This window comes from Neodiprion virginianus, chromosome 4 (genome assembly GCF_021901495.1).
Source record: "Neodiprion virginianus isolate iyNeoVirg1 chromosome 4, iyNeoVirg1.1, whole genome shotgun sequence".
Taxonomy (NCBI): Eukaryota; Metazoa; Arthropoda; class Insecta; order Hymenoptera; family Diprionidae; genus Neodiprion; species Neodiprion virginianus.
This window is the reverse complement of record NC_060880.1, coordinates 24,480,883-24,500,889: the sequence shown is the minus strand read 5'-3', so window position 1 is coordinate 24,500,889 and position 20,007 is coordinate 24,480,883. Positions and strand designations below refer to the sequence as shown.

Here is a 20,007-nt window from a genome sequence, read left to right as displayed (position 1 = left end):
TCAAACTCCAGCTTCGTCAAAGTTTTTTTTTTTTTTTAACACAAGTTTCCGATTCATCGATTACATTTCATTGTTTGAAAATTAGCGTTTGTCCGCTGTACCATTCGTGGCCGTACAACCTCAGTTTGCACACAAAGGGTATGCGGCTGCAACTGGTACTAAGGTAACCAAAATCGGTACATCTATACGCACGATGCACCCTGCGGTGCCAATTTGCAAATTTCGCATCTCTGCTGAGAACGGTGTATTTCTCCGAGGCAAACAGCATTTTCATTCAGTAGTCGTCGTAAACGTCGAGTCAATGTCTTGTTACGACACACCGCCGAGTGAGCGTTGCTTCATCAGCGTGTGTCGCAAGCGATTACCCCACACAGGCCGAGGGGCTCGGGCTCGTTCGGCTAGCAGAACAACACGAATCGTTGGCGAATCGCGCTGGGCGGCGCTCCACCTCCATTTTAAATATACGAATGTTCTCGCGCCCGTTCCGCCGTCGGCAACATCGCGAAACGTCTTTGCCGGGGCACCGTTCTTGCCGGTGGGGTGGAAGCGGGTATGGACGCCAGATTCTCTCCGTCGGTAATGCAGTTTTCCCGCGCTTTTTATTCGTCACACCAGCGTTATCTGCCGGCTTACATTGGTACGCAACCGTTCGTCGTCATCGTGACCGTCCTTGCAAGGCTGTCGGACATCGACCTCTTGGCCTAAATAACGGATAGAGATGCACGGATGGAGATATATATGTCACGCGAGTAGGGAGTTATTACCAAAACTTTGGGGAGTTATCGTTTCACGGTTCTTTTACTCTCTTATTCTCGTCATTTTCTCATTTTATCAACGATCGAACGAATATCAGTTCCGTCGACAGTGGTTCAGGCTCCCTGAAACCGTACGTACGTAATAGAGATTCGAGATTATCGATAGCGACAAAATTGAAATTTCTTTGCTGAAAATTGTTCGGCGACAATTCCTCTCTTATTTCTTTGAAAATTAATATTACCTATTATTGTTAGTGCTTTTTTTTACTCAAGGAGCAAGAACATTTTCGTCATCTATTGTATGGTCTGTATAAGCATGTATAAATGGTCTACATTTGGAATCCTGTACATGCTGATTTAGTTTAAACAATGAATTAGTGGCGACCTATTCGATACTCAAGCTGTGATATATTGTCACTATAATAAGGTCATGAATGTGACGCAGGTCAATAATTGATCGAATGGTACGGGGTGTTTAGCAATTGAAATGGTTAACAGTTTCAATTAATTCACTTGTATCCAATTATTCTACAAACTCGAACAGTATACCGAATACGAAGAACTTAAAATCTTTCTGTGACTTGACTGGTACCCACAAAAGTTATTCTGCTCAAGTAGTAAAAAAGGATAAAAAATAAAATACTGAAGTTTGCTTATGGAAAACTTGAGAATGTCGAGATAATTTATTGGATTTCATTTTGATTTGTAATCAGAACATATTTTCAAATTAAATGTTTTGAATTGACTTCACGGTTTTAATTTATATGTTGATGAATTTCTTCACACGTGTAAATGCAAAAACTGAAAACAAAGAAACAAGCTTCGACTCTAAAGGAGAATCCGCGTAGTTGAATAAATAGAGCAAAATTTGAAGTTTTTTTTCTTAGCCTATTTGTAAATACAACAACCTTGGTATAGATTAACATTCGCAACACAGCATTTTACACGATTTTCAGGGCACCACAGTGTTGGTATGCGAGAGAGTGAGCGGGGCTTCGTTTCATCGCACACACCAAGAACACGCTTGGCCACTCTGTAGCCAAACTAGCCTTAATATCGTGACAATATAATCTGTTAGACCCGATACCAAGGGTTGAAATCGACTGGAGTATCACTCGGATAGTGGATTTGATTTCAAATAACAGTACTCACTTTACGACTTTTACTTTTTACTACCTTTTATCATTTAATAGAGTCTCATTTACAATATCCAGTCTCACTATGCAGCAACTTCTTATCACCGACCTCAATAACACCATTTACTAAACATAGAGAGTGAAAACTTTTCTTAAATCGTTATAGGTACGACGATTGTTCATCACGCCGAAATCTGATGAGATTTTTGTTGTTACTGTCGCTGTTTTGTGTATTTTTTTAACGAATCGTTATGATTTCTTGGCAATGCAGCGGTAGTGTTGTGAAAATAAAGCGCCTCTCGTTGCACGGCTTATCGTGAACTGACACTTCCTAATCGCAAGTGTCAACTTCAAAAGCATAAACCGTGAGTTGGTGAAATAAATATAAGTAACACGCTCGTAAACGTGGTATCTATGTCAATTTATACAGCGATACATGAGTGTACATCAATTTTGTACATTGCTATTTTCAAGTGTGAAAAAATAAGATGCAAGATGCGCACTCAGGAATTCGTTTCCTGACTTGAACATTTTTTTGAATCGTTAATTGACAGGTAGAGTTGCAAAACGGTGGTTAAACGTGAGTCTAATTTCATGCGTGATTCGTTCGAATGGTATGAGAATGATCGTTATTCCATAATGATCCAATTCGATGATGGGTCCCGGGGAATTCCACTAATTGTGAACGCTATTATTATACACCATGCACCCGGTTGAAAATCACACTATTCTGATTGCTATACCACGTGTATACTAAATAAATAAGTTACGCGATGCTTTTCATTATACTCACGATCGTTAAAAGCCGAGTGTGCAGATGGAAATGTGTACGACAGCACGTTAAAACGCTTTATCATTTTACGAGCAAGTAAAGAGAAAAAAATGGTTTCTCGATGCTTGTCATTCGAGCTTTTGAGAGCATTAGATGTATTGAGTGAAGCCTTAAAATGTATAATAATATGACATTATCGACGCAGAGGTTTTTCGTCTATGGGTATACCGGCTACACGTGCAAGGCGTAGTTAGACATACACTCGTGTTCACAGAGCCATGGGAGCTTGATCATTGTATTATACGCGATGGAATTACAAGTGAATGTATTAGCTTATGAACCCGTGTTTCGTCACACACGACTTTCAACGGTTCCATGAATGACGGTAAATTTCACCGTACGAATTCACGCCGCTGAGAAGGCATACATGAATAAATAGCGGTACCGTGACTACATACTTTGTGTTAGGTTTTACCGCAATCCTGAAACGCATCTTCCCGTATAAACGGACAGATGATGCGTTGTACACACGAGCTTCTATGCGGTACTCAGACACGGCGCAAAAAGTTGAAATTCACATGCGACTTTGTTGAGATATTGTTAGGATAAAAAATATTGCACAGTCTTCGCGTCAGAGTGAGATAATGTGGCGAAAACCGATTTAGCAGATTAACGTTTTTACGGAGCGGTAGGTCTTTCCACAGTCAGTGTTATACCTGACTTCGGAACGAATCCAACGAGCCCTAGCCGGACTTATTTGTATGAATAGATCGTGACATATATGCCGGTACAAGATTACAATTCGCGCGAGTTTAAACGTGTCTGCGCATGCGCCACAGCGACGTGCGATTTCCACTACCGTTGTATATACTTCAAATCGAGATATCTCGCGATTGGATTGTTCAAAACCAAGCAACAAGCAGTCGTTGAATTCGCCTTGAGAGCTGCTACGAAATGAGCGACTAAAAAGCCATCAATTTCGTAAAAACGAGGAGAATCCCACGTTCGTTCTATCAGAAGAATAGTCAGGAATTCAGTTTTACGACTCATTCGACGATTCGTGATCGCGGTGACTTCAACCACCAGTTATCTTCGCCTCCCAATCAACCGTCGTACGTTGTGGTAGAAATATGCTCGGTGGGTGATTAGTTCGTTGTGCGGAATCGATTCTCACGCCCGTTTTCGCCCGAATGTAACGATAATTAATTAAAATCGTCTCTCGTATCTCGCGACAGCCATTACAACTCGGTGTAGCGCCTATAGTTTCATCGATTTTCATTCTACTATACCCCTATACGTAGGTGGGTAGTTCACGCGTGACTCATTCAACGGTAAAATCCCTCGCGAAGGCTACGCAGAGGTACCTACAATACGTATTATAAGGCGCAACACAGGTCCGACGTCTTTTGTCGTCGGGATCGCGTTTGTTATCCTTCCCCGGTGGGAGAGAGTATAAGAAACTTGAATAACCGTCTAGGAGCTAACAGCGCATTTCTCCAATCATCTTTCCCCGTTCGCAACGGAACTTGTAAACTTTTAAATTCTCATCATTAGCGCCGTCGCTGGTTGCTGCTGCAGGTACGTACATAGGCACAATAACAGCGCCGATCGCCCTCGTGCGATAAACTTCTCCGTGGGCATGTACGTTGTATACCTATGTATTAAGCGAGGATCCCGCGATTGGCGATTCCTGAGTCGCGACGTCGTCACGTGGCTCGCTGTAAATACAACTAAACTAACGGTTATCGGCAGAACACGTCACGCCAGGCCTTCGCGCGCTAGCGGGACCGATTTTACTCCGTTACTTGACCGACAGATCCGCTAGCCGGCAACCCACACTTGCGGGAGTAGCTCTCCTACCTCCTCGTGTGTGTATGTTCTTGTTTACAAACCGTGCATCGCCGATGAAATTATGAGTTGCATCTTGCCCCCACGTAGCTGTTCGAACAATCGCTACTAATTTTCATTCCAGTCCGCGTTTAGCTTACTTTTCGCACCAACGTCTGGACGAAGACTTTGCGTAACGCATCGATGTGACCTGGTTAAATTTTTACAACCTCTCCAACGACTTTCCACGGGCAAAATTATCTGGTCATTCAATGTCCCTTGGGAAATTATTTTTTGCCACGAAAATTTCTACGCTTTCTTTGTACAACGTGCGGAAAAATGGACTACCGGGGTCGGTAAATTTTTAATTTTAAATTTCAGACTAATTAAACTAAATTTTTGGTATTCCATTTTTCTGTATGTACCTACACTTACAATTATTTAAAGATATTTCTGTTACTGGGTGTGAAAATTTTTGACCCATTGCCAGCTATAGAAAATCTCTCGATCACTCTTCATCATTTCCCCGATACAGCTTTGAATGAAATTTTTATAACCGATAAGTACGATTAGACGTTCGTGTGCTATTCTGACACAATATTAATACACTCTTACTTCAAATAATGCCAGAAACGAAGAACCGAGATGAATCTGACAAGACAAAAATTGTTTTTAAAGAATAAAAATATCGCAAGCAGGATGTTTAGGATATTCATTTGATTTAAATGGATTAATTACACTTCATTCTTATCCGTCAACGGTAATAACTATTACGTAACCCAGAAAATGAATTGATGTTTTTAATCATAGAAAAATTGAAGGAACTTCACCTAGACGTATACAGGTAGGCAGAAAATATTGCAGGAGCATGTGGAAGATGAAATTATCGTTCCTCGAAAGTGACTGTCATACAGAGTACTTCGAATTGACATCGGCTCTTACCGCAAAATGCGAAGAGTACAGTTTTGCGGTCACGTTGTAGATATTCATTTCAAATACTCGATCTCTCGAACTAGTGAAAAGTATCAACGTTCGAACCGGCGACCCAATCTCTGTATACATCGTAACAGGTTATCAATTGTCGAATACCGATGGTTGTTGTACGATAGAAATGAGCGAATTGCTAATTAAGAACAAAATGACTTTGACGATAGAAATAGCTGATTAAAAAAATTATTCGTTTCAAAGTGTGACACTTCGAAAATCAGAACTTTCCTCTCATCACAAGATGCTTTTGTCTCCAGAGTCGGAGACCCCGAGAATTGAAATCGAGTCCACAATCATTCTGTTGAATAATAATAATTTGCAAATCATTTCGACATTGCAGTAACTATCGTAAATCGCCGATGACCGATAGCTTGAAATCAGTTTGAGAAATGTTGAACCACTATCAGAAAAAATTTCCTTTGTTATATTTTCGCCAATCATTTCGTACCGAAAGCGATATTTTTCGTTTACGGTAAAATCGTGAAAAACAGTTAAGGACTGTAAATTTCTCTCGGTCAATTGGCACTGCGCGTAGTTGATTTTTCGCTAGCCTGTAATAATTAAGTACCTGTTCCTGTAATCGGCGGTGAAGTAAGCTGGGAGCTACTAATGTCTGAGGTCGGATGCTGGGGCTGTTGAGTCTGTTGTGTAGGTTGAGTTTGCTGGGTTTGTTGTCGACTTTGCTGCTGCTGCTGAATTCGAGGTTGTTGAGGAGTTTCAGCCGCCGATGCAGAAGCGGGGCTTCCGGCGACTTCAGCCATTTTGTTTACTCGCGATTATTTTCAATATTTTTTTTACTTCCTTACTTTCGGTCAGTACATAATCTCGCCATTTTTCGATTACTTGAAAATTCTCATGGCGTAATTTTGGTCACTGAAAGTTTGACGCGGTGTGTTTAGTTGAAATTCGTACAACTCCTCACGGCGAATGACTTGAAAGTTGGGTCAAGTCGATTTGACTTTTTATTGCAAAGATTATTATTCAGTTAATTATTCGGTGGAAATTCTTCTCTTCTAGATTATATTCTTAGAATTACGCGGTATATTTAATAATTAGCGATAAAAAGTGAAAATTGAACTACAGTGTTTCGCGGTCATTATGACTAACTAATCAATTAATTAATCAATCAATCGATTTCTGTATCTACATTTATTTACGATTTTATTTTTACGAAGAATTTAGCATTTATTTTATCGTATGATACTTCAACTCTTCTATAATGTCGTTATATATTGTTTATGGTTAATCAGACTAAATTCAATTTCAAATTGCAGCTACAACGTAAACACGTGCTGTGTGTATGTACACCTATATATCTGCTCCGGTGGCTTTAACAGTGTATTATTCTACGTGGCATTTGAAACTATAGTTTTTTTTTTTTTTGTCCGTTCGTTGAGTGGATAACCTTCAACAGCTACTTAAATAGGGATTGAACTTTAAGGCCATGTCGTTCATGGTAGAATTCAGTCCTAGAGTTTCAGTCTTTTCTTCGAAAGTTCAAGCATTCGCCAGGGTAAATTAGATTTTTCAATTACACTCGTATTTAAATTAAAATCGCCATCTGCAGCTTCCGCAGGAATATTATAACGCGGTAGGCAGCTGAAACACCTTAAGTCTTAATTAAAATCGATCCAGTCGAATGGTTTCTTCCTCTCTTTCCTCTTCCTTCTTGTATCTCAAATTCCCAACACATTAATTCCTCATTTAGTGTTATTTCAGTTACGGCTGCTTGTCTTCCTTTTCTTCTGCTTCTTCTTTTACTTCGCAATTTACATTAATTAGGTGTTAATTAACAGAAACAAGTATACGGCGCAGTGCGCATCTTGCTCGTTGAATTCCAGTTTTTTCATCGACGATTCGGAGTTCGCACATACCTGCAAGAGCGAGCAGCTACGCGAGGTGAAGCTAGGCCAGGCCAGGCCAGGTTGGGGTAAAGAAGTCAATAGGTTACTAGGGCCAGATTTATCACGGCGACACCTCGCGCATTGTTTATTCATTCCTAGGTGTTGATCGTTGACTCGAACATTACAACGGAGACATTTTTGCCACGCGATTAATTGCCGTTATTGCCGCTTCGTGTAACTTGAATTTATTCTCTCGTCGTCAGGTAATGATCGAAAAAGGAAAAGACGTTATATCGAACCTCAGTCGATGACGGAGACTTCTGCGTTATAAATTTGTATAATATTCACGTGCTGTTGAAGAAATATTCCCTCACATTTCGATGGCAATTAAGTATCTTGCACTGTCCTCGACCGTTAAATTTCTAACAACGAGCTTGATTATATCGATGTACGTGTGTAGTATTTATTCGCGATTGATTTAAATGATTTCTTACATTATTGTATTATCATATTATTTTATTTTTTTTTTATCTAGAAAAATGAAGTAACTCATATTCGTCGAATATGATGAATTTAACACGAATTACAGTCTTTACCGAATAAATGTCACAAAACATCGCACAAAACTGTCAAACTGATTCAACGTTGATAGCACATCGCGTCTTGAAGTAATTTTCTCTCATTAAACTGCATCAGGATAACGCGATTTATCCATGATTCAAAAAAATTCTCACCCATCCTTCTTATTTACGATTATTTCAACGAAGCGAACCGCAGTCATTCAATCGAATGTCAAGTACGCTCCTCTGGTATCCACCACCACTTTAGTACTCAACTCATAGCTGTGTGCGCTTATAATTTTTTCTTTAATAATTTTCAAAACCTTTCACTCGCAATATTGACGTTTATAAAAATTTTTATTATCGAGAATTCGGAGGGTTGGTGAAACTGGTGTTTCGATTCGGTGGTGCACTTGTGAAAAAACGTTCGGCCAGCTTCGGATATCAGCCACTGGATGCCGCTAGCGCACCCTGCTCCGGCAGAGGCCATTTTACACTCAATATCCTATCCATCTACCCTGCAGATAATTTTTGCCGCGTTATCTGAAAGCTCACTCCTCGCCGATGCTTCGGCACAAGCCGCTCGCTCGAAGGGGCTTCAAATCGTCGATATTATCATTCCATTTCTTTTTCTCTCTTCGCACCTTGTCACTTTTTTATCCGACACGCACAAATAATGTATGCAAATTATTTTTTTCCGAAACTTGCGCCAAATTTTATCATCAACGGTGGTTCAGCCCTTTTCAAATTACGCTATATTTTTTGTCCACGAATTTATAAAGCGTTGTAAAATAATCAACGGCAACTTTTCATTGCCAAATCAATCAAGAAAAACAATTTTCAATACTTTCCTATCAATTTTTTTTGAAGGGCAAGTAACTTGCTCGTGCCTTGAGAGATTAAAATTATACCCGAACTACTTCTTATCACTAAAGCGAACCCTCGCCAGACAAATTCTTTGACGGTCAATTCGAATCCACTAACATAATATTCCCCATAAATTGCAAATTCTGTAATAAAAATTATTTCATAAAACAATCGATGTGAAAGGCAATTAGATTTCTGGTTAAAATCCGTCTGTAACGATTTGACGGGACGAGAGAAACAAAATAACCTAGAATTCCAGTTCAATGTTGGTGCTTGGAAGAAATTAAGAAAATAGTACAAACTTGACGCCGCTACTTGTACTTTCGTCGCCTGCATTGAGCGTCATTCGCGTCGACACGTGTATCGATTCAACAGAGCACGCATTTATGTATAATACATTAGACTTCTTTGGATTAAGAGAATATGTTTTTCACACTGGAACAAGGTTTAAACTATAGTTTAGCTGATTAAAATATCCTTCCTATGTATGGGATTCTTATTTTCAGCCTAGGAGGTACATGATTCCAAAATAATCCTGTTGTACGGTTTTCACAATTGAACCATTTTCATTTTAACATGAGAAAGAAAATATTTTTTTTTTCTATACCTGTTAGAAAATCTGCTAGTTTGCAATAAATAAGATTTTCTCGCCTGCGCCACGTGACAGAGATCTTTTTATTTCATCCAAATTAATCCAGGATTTTGTTTTCCCAATATGAAGGAACCATTTTCTTCGACCAGTAGGTAAATTTAAAATCCTTTTCCGCATACTCGGTATCTTTCGTGTGGATACACATTTATTGTTTCAGAAATATAGGTATACGAATGATTACAGTTAGGGGGAATATTTAAAAAAATTTGCATGATCGTAACGCCTCGATTATTTTTGCATATATATATATATAATATATATATTACCGATTTTAAGGCGGCTCGCGAGCTGCAGAGGGATAATTATTACTTTGAATAAGTTTTCGAATAATTTTTTCATCAGGTTCATGTTACACGCGTCGGATGAGTATAATTTGAAGCTGGTACCTACCCGGGCATGAATTACAAACCCGCGCACCGCGCATACCGATTAAATATTTAAAACCACCTAACGGTGAATCCCATTCCGAGACGCTGCGTGTGCACTGTACATGTAACATATATATATACATGTATACATGTATACTTTAAGCCTTTACCAGACGCGATTACGATTAAAACTCGAAAAATTTCTGGAATAATCATCATTTTACAGTTCAGGTGGTAACTAAACTCCTAATTCATTTCTAGATTTCAAGAATTGATTTCTGAATTTTGACATTATCAGATCGTTTGTGGCTTTAATTATGTTAATTTACAAAAATTTCGTCACAATTCAACTTCAATTCAATTCACTTTGGGTTTACTTTATTCAATTATATGTAGATCGGGATATATTTTTTTACTCGAATCAATTTACAACAAGCATAGTTATTGACAATAACGTGAAACATTTTAGGTGCCTGAAATTTTTCAAAAACGGTTCAACCAATTCACGTCTAATTTGAGTTCAGTATTTAAGGATAGTTTATCCTCGTTGGCACGATTTGGAACTCTATTGTAGAAAAAAAAAGTAAAGGGGAAATTTCGTTATGTCGGTGTACAATATTTCGTTCCAACTGCGTCTCAAAAAGCCTCCAGGTCTTTTTCGATATGGTTATCGAGCTAGACTCTTGGAAATGAATCGTATGCGCCATTTTTGGTACATCGTGAATACCGCAAAACATGCCGTCGATAAAAATGGTTGATACTATTGTCAATGAAAATGCTTCTTATCTATTGATTGTGATGAAAAATAAATAAAGAAAGCCATGAATCAAGGTGAATCTGCATCCTTTCTAACGAAACAAATTGGATGTCGATGTAAAAATTGCCAAAATTCACCCACTCTTTCCGCCGACTCCTCCTACACATTCATGCATACACACCATGGAAAATTCTCAAATATTGCCGCTCAAAACACAAGCATGTGGTGTGTAACGATTCGAGCGCTTTCCCCGCGCGTAGGTATCTATAGATGGAATATTATCTTGCGCGGCCGAGGGATGCGCCGAGGGTAGTCGTCGTGACGTCACGTCGAGGGTGTATCGTTTTACGGACGGGTGGTGGGGAGGCCTCGAGTGCATCGAGCAATCGAGTGTAACACGGGCTTTCCGAGTCCCGAGACCCCCGTGCATGCGCCCTGCGGCCGAAAGCCCGCTTTGCTTCGATCCGGGGTTCGCTGCCTTCCACCCGGAAACCCGCCGAGCCTTCGAAACTCCCGTGAAACCACCCCCGACGCGCATGCGCACGTCGGTGCTTCGCTATTCGCGCTTTTACCGCGCCGATGAAATTTGGCGCCATCGACCGAGCTCCGCTACTTTCTTCAAATGTTATGTTGTGCAACGAGTGGGAAAAAGTGACGATTTTTAGTGAGTGCGGAGTTATCGTACGAACTCCGAAGCGCCGTTACCCGCGAGTTGCACACGATATTTTTTACAATAACAATGTTAAATTAGCCGCTTTCGGCCGGCTACTAAAAATCTTTCAATGAATGACGTGCGCGTTGAGAAATAACAAACCATTTCTTCACTAGTGGGAAAATACACAGATTTAATTTGATTCGCTATTTCCCGTGCGCACGTAATTCATTCGGAAATAGCGTATTTTGTTTATTTTCGGCAGTCGGTCAGAATCGATTATTCCTACGTTTGAGTTGTGAGAAAGAAATACGACTCCGCGGAGAGGAAACTATTTTTCAACTTGCCCTAAAGACAGCGAAACTTTCTTCACGATACTTTTTCGCACGTTCAAATAATCTACCTCCTATTTCAATAGAAATGATGTATCACGTCAGGATGTTAAAGACACCGGTTCACCAATTAAAATGTACAAAAGTGAAATATTCTGTTATATCTCCAATATTTTATTACATCGTTCGTATCTAAAGATCAATGAGACGCCATCAGATTTATTGTACCGAATTATACAAAAAAGATTCGTTTAACTACGAAGGCTAAATTTAATGTTAGCAGTGTTATTAGCTTCAATGGTAATTATTCTTTTTTGAGGCGGTCAAGATACCCCAACAAGGATGATAATAAAATTTCGTAAAAAAATTTTGATGATCATTTTTTATGATAGGAAATTACTGTTAAAGTTTTATGAATTTTGGCAAGCTCCGAATAAATAAATTTCGAAATTTACCAAGATTGTAGACAGAGAATATCCTTCCCCACGGAAATGGGTACGTGAACTGCTTTGAGGTTCTCACAACTTCAAAGCAAGCCTACAGAAGTTTCTTGAAATTTTTTCACCATTTTTTGTCATTTGATTTTTCATTATTAACCATTAGTTAGAACAGTTTCATATAGTAGAGCCAAATTTGGGCTCGTTTTGACGACTCAAGATCCAGAACACATGATACTCTTCGGTATTCGGTAATCTGGTTATTCGAAAAAAAAAACCGATGAAGCTATTGTTCAAGGAACTAGCAGTTGGTATGAAGAAAGCGGATAAAAACGAGTCCGTATTGATATTATTGGCAACTGTATTATCAGCCGAAAAAAGCGTAGGTACAAGCTTCCCGAAACATACGCGATGGCGTGCCAAATTTAACCACGTATTTCCTGCCGAATCCCTGCGATGTGAATCCGTAATTTAGTCATTGGTATTGTACGTTTCATGGGCACTGCACTGCACGTCTTTTAACTTTATTGCAAACACATTTTTGCAATTATTTTATCTTTTATGCGCAAGTCAGATCTTAACTCGGACGGAAAAATAAATTTGACAGAAATCACACTGGATATGTCAAAAAGATTTTTCAATCGTCAAAATCGAATCAGTAATAGCATAAAAGATCGACGATGACGAAATCTTCAAAATAATTGGTCTGTCACGCCTAGTTGACACTCAGTGGATGAATCAAGTATCTAAGAAATTACATCATTTCCAAGAGAGTTTGAAATGTTTTGATTAAACTTTCAAAATTGAATGAAAAATCAAAGTCCGACATATATTTTCGTGCTGGCATTAGAATTGGTGAAAACAAATTAGGTTCACTCGTCGTTGCCGACAATTTGCCGGTGTTTGAACTATCGTTGTTAAAACGTTGCGCATGTTGCTCATGGTTCGCCATTCAAGTCTGAACGTGGAAAAACCTCGCTTCAATCGTTGACTCAATTTGCTTTTTCTGCGAATTTTACGATTCCCCCAAATTTTTTTGCCCTTTCTCGTAGAACGGTAATTTTTTTGCCCAACTCATCCGGCAATTGTCACCGCTCACGATTTCGTCGCGGCGTTACTACAATTTAATGGCGCAATATCGTAAAAACGAATCTGCAACCGTACCAGGTTCACCGCAATTAGTTAACTTCTTCGACGAGTCAACGTCCTCGAGACTTCAACACCAAAGCATATCCCAATTATCGAATTTATATACATTAAATATAAAATTCGTGATTGTATTTTGTCTAATTTCGTACAACTGTTTCTCAATTTCTGGCTGACAAGTTGACTGAGAAAGAATAAAAACTTTCCCTTATGTAGAAAAAAAATTCTTTTCGATTCTTAAGGACGTTGTTTATTCAGAAATCGGTATTTTTTTGGTCATTTTACTACACAGGATAGTTTTACATTGAATATTCGTGAAATTTATGTATTCCTAGCTAGGAAGATATGTTTATGAATTGAAAAACAGAAAATCCTAGGATTATAAACAAAAGATGAGAAATCGATAATTTATTTGAAATCGCTTCTAGATTGCGAAACAATTTAGTAGATTAGTTGGATTTCAATCTGCGGTGAAATTTATAATCAGAAGTCATTTCCTTGAAAATCACTTGAAGACGTTTTTTCATCACTCTTGTACCTATTGTTAAATATTTAATCTTATGACATCTCACCAAAAATGATTACGATCAATAAATGACGACACAGAATCGAATGGGGAAAAAAAGAAAATCTTTATCAGCATCGTCGGAAAAAACAAACTTCAGAATAAAATAAATCATCGAAGAGTGAATTCGAATGAATCTACGATGTTTTTAACAATTTTGAAGCGATCTGAAACAATGCATCGATGAGATTTCGTTTATAATTCCAGAACTTTCCATTTTTTGCATTTTTAAATAAATCTTTGGAGCTTACGAACAGAGTAATTTTACGAATACTCAATATGTGTACCATGTCGTAGTAATAAAATGAATAAAGATTCGATTTTCAGCCCACCAGCCAACCTCCTTGACTCAATTTTCAATTGATCAACATTCACTCTATACGAAAAAAAAATATATATTAAGAAAATAAAATGTGTATAATAGTGATTTGCATAATATTGCGTTAAATTAAGGTGTCGAGGATAGCTTGCGCACTAGATCGAATCGGTGCGCCAGTAGTCGCTTCAGCGACAGGTCAGCCAAGTGCAGTCGATGACGCGTATGCCTCAGTACCAAAAAGACTTTTCTTATCCATATTCTGTGGTCACAGGTTTTTTTTAACCCAATAGTGGGCATAGAATTCTGCCATGAGATGTGATTTAGTGGTAGATTACGTAGTCGCAGGTGGTTAATGCTTAGAAAGATTCTCTTTTCGTTCTTTTCTTTCGTCCAAGTGTCGGGTTTTATCCACGACTGTTTGATGAAAATAAAAAATCACACATCGCATACCCGTGGTGACAGGCTGCCGCAAAGATTTCGACCTGCAAGACCACGAGGCAGCAGTTTAATTTAACGTTTGACGAATTACTGTATACAATATATGTATTCATCGTTCTTCAGTTTACAACAACCTGTGCCTAAGGCTGATGAAAAAGAAAGAGCGAAAAAGTCTGTGATGCACTGTAACTAGAAGCGTATAGAAAGAATACCTCCGAATCATCTCCGAAGTTCGTGTGCGAGAGGAAGCTGAGGTCATTTCACAAAATTACGCAATTTTCTCATTCAAACGCTCATCTTCATTCGTAAGCAAGTAGGGTTATTCACTTGTTACCGGTATTGAGGCAAGACTAGTGTAAACAGAAAAGTGCGCACATCATTTCGTTCAATAGCTTCTTTTCTTATTAGAGCTTTATTAAGTCACTAGCAAAAGGATTTGGTCCAAAGAACACGTTGATTTTCAACATTTTTTTGCGTGGGTATTAGAAAGACAAGGGCGGATTTCGGTTTTTTTTCAATTGAAAAATATCGATTGACAATAGATTTATTGTTAGTAGAAAAAACCATGTTCATTAAGACGACGTTGATTGAATCTCAAATTCTATTCATTCAATTGACTTGAAATTTGAACAGATCTGTGAATATAATATTTTCTATAAAATGACCGAAAGATTTTGAAAAATGTTTATTCGTTTATTAATGTGAAACGATTAAAGTCGTTTCTTTTTCAAAAGTGAACTTTATTTTTCACCATTTCGACAGTTTAAAATTTTTTCTTTAAACCTAATAGGTCATCGGGGATACTTTTCACCTCAAACATTTTTTAAACTCCTTGTAGAATCTCTTGGTCGTGGAAATGGGCCGCGAACTAAAGATCTTTTGTTCAATATTTTTGACACTTTCTTTAACTTTGGCGATGTTTTAGAACATTTAAACAATCAATTTTGGTTAGAAAAACTGAGAAAGCTTTTTTCGCGATCCTTAAACAATAGCTAGATATTATTTTTATATTTTTAGAATTTTTTTTTTTGAACGAAAAGATGACGTTTAGGGTGAATTTCACCCCGTGTAATCGTTATGCGATTCTACTCGAGTGCGACCTATTAGGATCAAATTAATCGGCCATTCTGTATAAAATTATACAATCAAGGATCTGTCCAAATTTCAGGTCAATCGGACGAACAGATTTTGAGATTCAATTCACGTAGTTTTCAAAAGCATGTATGTTTTTTTTTTATTGACAATAATACTCGCGTAAAAAAAAAAAAACTGTTGGAAATAGTGTTTTTGGACCAAAGTCTTATGCTAGTGCCTAAAATTAGAGAATTACTTAAGAAATATTCGCCCATCAAAGAAACCGCTCGAAGTTAAAAACATCACAAATTAATGAGTAAGTGCGATAGTACGACGGATATTATAATTAGACCTATGAGCTGCGAAATGCTCCGATTCGAGCGGCTTGTACGCACAGCTTCGGGACAACTGTTGTTTCGGCGACGTTGGGTATACATAGAAGTTTGAATGTCATTAGATTAGAATTCGTAGATAGCGCGGTGACAAACCGAGGTACATACAATATTACATCAGCGTCACAGCGGACCGTTTGTTTGGGAATTGAGAGTAAAATGGTTCGGTGAGTATTAATAGAGGCGTGCATACGCGTCACACACACACAGTGTAGTGTGTATAACTACACCGATCAGATAAGAACTCACTGGCAACTCAGCCATTCCACACGAGAGCGATCAAACTTTGCTGAGTGGTGGAAAAAACGACCCGAGGAAAGGGAGAGTTCGTTGACTTTCATAACAATGTATATCTAAATGTCCTTTATTAATTGTCGTGCGTTTTCGTATTCAGTTTCAGAAGTAGCTAAATTCGAAATTTTACAGATTTTGTGGCTATCTCAGTTTACTCCGTGAAACATTGCAGAAAAAATGTTGGCGTTAGAATTGATCAAAATTGGACTATTATACAACAATTTTTGTCGACAATTTGGAAATCCAGTAACAGATTGCGATAGATAATTGTCATCTAATAACTATAGTTTACAAATTTTCGTATTCCATTTTTCTTACAGCGAAGATTCATTTTTCGAGGAAGTGAGGTAAAAACTGAAGCCTGATGACATCCAGAGTCACGTTGCAGAAGGCTGAAATCGTTACAACTCGATCAAACAAAACTTAAGTAGCGCTAAATCGTTCCACTGACACTGCGGTTTCTATTCATGGTTCTGTAATGCTGGGTTTTAAAAAATAGTTAAAGAAACGAGATAATGAGAGTGCGTCACGAAGCAATAAGATTTTATGCCTCTTCTATTTTAGTTTGGAAGGATTAAGCACATTGACAAGTCATTTTCATCTTCAGTTGAATTGGAAAAAAGGTTTGTTGTGCAATCACGGAGATCAATATTCATTTCCAATGTACACGGACCATCATTGCAAGCTGCATTTCAAAAAGATTCGAGGAAACAAGATACAGAAGAACCGTAAGGAAGAAAAAAACTTTGGATTCTCTAATTTGACTTAGAATAAGGATCAAAGTCAAGCCCGCCAGCAAATGATCTCACCTTAAGACGGTGCCCTGGTCGCTTCACGCCATTTCTTCATTTTCGCGTCAAATGAAAATGAATCGGAGCCCTTTTGTCCAGAATTGCATATATAATTACGCTGTAAAGCCCTTTCCCACGTTTTCGATACGTGGACTTAGACATTCGGAGATGCATACGTCACGTCGAAATCGAACAGGGCTCTTCCTAGGTTCAATAAAAATAAAGTGTTCATCGTGCAATTACACCGACACGAGTATTCATTTCCAATTAGCATAGACCATCGGACGGATTGTCTTAACAGACGCTACTGGCGCCAGCATTGGATAGTAAGAATCATTTCTGCACTGTAATGAATTGTTTTTTTTCTCCCATGCCCGGCTGTAATAGGATTACATCTATTTGTTAATGGCAGAGGGACTACCCGTTGCTGAATTTCTTGTTCATTCAAATGAGAGAGAATAGATATCTTTATACGTGTAAGTAATGATTTGTCGAGTCACCGGCTATGCGCCCTTCACTTACGGAGGTGAGCCTGGCTCTACCTCACCGGCTATCGCAAGATCAAAGCGCCAGCGGCGGTCCAGCAGCGGGTGGCTGAATTCTAATCGGACAAGCCCGTTATCCCTGCAGCTAGTGGGACCGTAAAACCGTTACCGTCGATCTTCAAGCCTTCTCTCAGACTACGGACGCGATAACTCTTATTCTCTTCTAAGCAGGTATAACGTGCTTAGAGATCGAGGTACGACACCGAGTCCCTTCTTCTCTAACAATTTCACCACCAACAATAATCGTGCGATCTTGTTGCTTCGACTTCACGTGCAGAATTTCCTTACACTCTATCCATATTACGGGGCAACCCACCTTCCGCTGAATTCCGAAATCAGGTGTGAATGAACCTTTGGCCTACAACTCTTACGGAGTTCTGATGTAACGCAAATTTTCTTTTTTAATAAGCAGTGTCAACAAGACGTAAACGGAAAGCACGAGTTGATTGTGTAGTAACATATTTGGGAAACGGACTCATATCGATCGTTTGAAAGTGCACGAAGGAAAAAAGAGGTATTTTTAATATTTTACTCTAAATCAGACTGAACTTACTATAATCGAGGTGTAAACGACAAATGCGACAAAAGATTGTGTCTTTTCGGCAAGAGAGAGACCAAATCAGTCTGATATTTTTATTTGCAGAAAAAAGAAAACACTTGACAGATTTTCGACTTACTTGTACGCCGGTTTTTTCTAAAAACGTACAGATTTTTTTTTTGGAAAATCGCATAGCACTATAACCGTGACGATACCATAAAAAAAATTGTGCAGTTTCAAGTATTAAAGGAAAAAAACTGTTTCCTACTGCGTAAATAAAAAAATATGTCACTCTACGAACAGCGTAAATTAATTATTATTGGTTCGACGAACAGTTCCCGTTAAGAATGCATAAAACAACGATCTCAAACCATTAACAGCAGCTCTGTTAAGGTAACGTTGCTCATTCCATGCAGGCGTATTTGTTTTATTCGTTTTACGCTTTCGTCCGTGAGTGTTTTTCTACGCTTTAGAATCAGCGAAGTGGTTAAAGGTGTATTTTATTTTATCTTGCCGGGAGATCGGTTCCAGCAGATCGATTATATCCAGTAAAAGCGAATTTGACGCATAAACGTGTAAACGCAAACACACGACGGAGCTTCTTTAAATATCCAGCATAAGACTCGCGGGCGTGAATTCGTGCGCGACGAGACTCGCGCCGGCTGGAAAAATAGATGGGCGTAGACGTGACAATCCCATTTTAAATATAACTACCCGGGGCGTACATACCTTGCACCGTGGCTTATCTTTACACGCTATATACGTATATACACGCACAATGTACGTTCGAGTACGTAGTGTGTATATACACTCTGATTTTGAACGGTAAATAGGCGCGGACAGGTTTTATGTTACAGGAACTAACTTCGAACCGGAGAACTGCATGCTGCAATCTACGTCTGATCGTACACCCGTTAATCTGGTATATCAAATACATGCCTCGCCACGTGCGTACGTGCAGCAATGGTGCCGGTATGCGTACCTTTATCCGTGAGTATTCCACACTGCCATTACGAGACGCGGCGAGGCGGATTGTCCGGTGACTGAAAAATACCTCGGGCATGATGCATAGGCACACCGAGAGAAATTCCTAGGTTTGGTTACTTTGTTCGATGTGCTCGGTGTCTCGTTGTCGGGTCAAAGAGCCAAAAATGATTCGCATTTATATCAGTAAAGAAAGAAAGTTGATTTTGCAGCCGTAACCAGAAAACCTAGTACGTTTTACTATTCCTTACGATTACGATTTTGTGTAGCGTAACGACGTATCCGTTTTATCCGAACTTTCTAGCAAGTATGATAAATGAAATTTTTCAGGATGTACGCCGCACGCAGGGTACGAAACGTGTATGTAGAAGCAAAAAAGATTCGCGGACGACGCGGTAAAAGAAAAACACCGCCTCCTCTCCGATTCGGACTGCGGATGGAGATGGGTCAATGATCTCTGTGCTGTAAGCACGTGGACCATCACGACCCTTCCTGGGAACTCCCGTTGAACCAGCGAACCAGTCAACCAGTCAAGCAGCGAAGCGACGGTCCCCACCAAATATGAAATGTATATAAACTGACGAATATCCCATAAGGAAGTTGTTAAACTTGAGCGGGAAAAGTGCTTCGGCAAGATTACCCGTTCAATCTTCGAAAAAACGACCGATTTTTAAACAAGGATCCGAAAAAAGAAATATTCAGCCTGCTCACTTGCGGTAACGAGCGGAATGTGATCGTACATCGTTGAAGCATAACGAGAAGATCTTTTAAGTAAATGTCATAAAATATGATAGTTCGTGAGCGGTTAGAAAATTACTCATAGATTAATTAGCATTAGAGATCCTTCCAAAGCAATTGCCAACCTGTTCACGAAAAATTACTGGCAACTGTTCCGAACATTCTCGGTGTCTTACATGCCTACCGAGTTTAGAAGCTCAATCGCGTTGGTAAACATCGCACGTTTGGCACTTGGAT

The 20,007-nt window shown here is 39.0% G+C and overlaps 2 protein-coding genes across 4 annotated transcripts in view; both read right to left on the bottom strand.

The window, feature by feature from the left end:
* LOC124303130 (structural maintenance of chromosomes protein 5) overlaps positions 1 to 20,007 on the bottom strand; it is a 151,511-nt gene that overhangs the window by 70,110 nt on the left and 61,394 nt on the right. The window lies entirely within an intron of this gene.
* Positions 1 to 20,007, bottom strand: part of LOC124303131 (probable nuclear hormone receptor HR3) — a 156,223-nt gene that overhangs the window by 115,990 nt on the left and 20,226 nt on the right. Inside the window, exon 1 of one of the 3 annotated variants that reach the window (XM_046759979.1) lies at positions 6,046 to 6,513. The exons of 1 other annotated variant lie outside the window; for it this stretch is intronic. In XM_046759979.1, coding sequence (XP_046615935.1) covers positions 6,046 to 6,238 — 193 coding nt within the window. In that variant the 5' untranslated portion in view covers positions 6,239 to 6,513. Of the gene's footprint in view, positions 1 to 6,045; positions 6,514 to 20,007 lie in introns of those variants that run through there. One more of the 3 variants, XM_046759988.1, reaches the window with a different exon arrangement.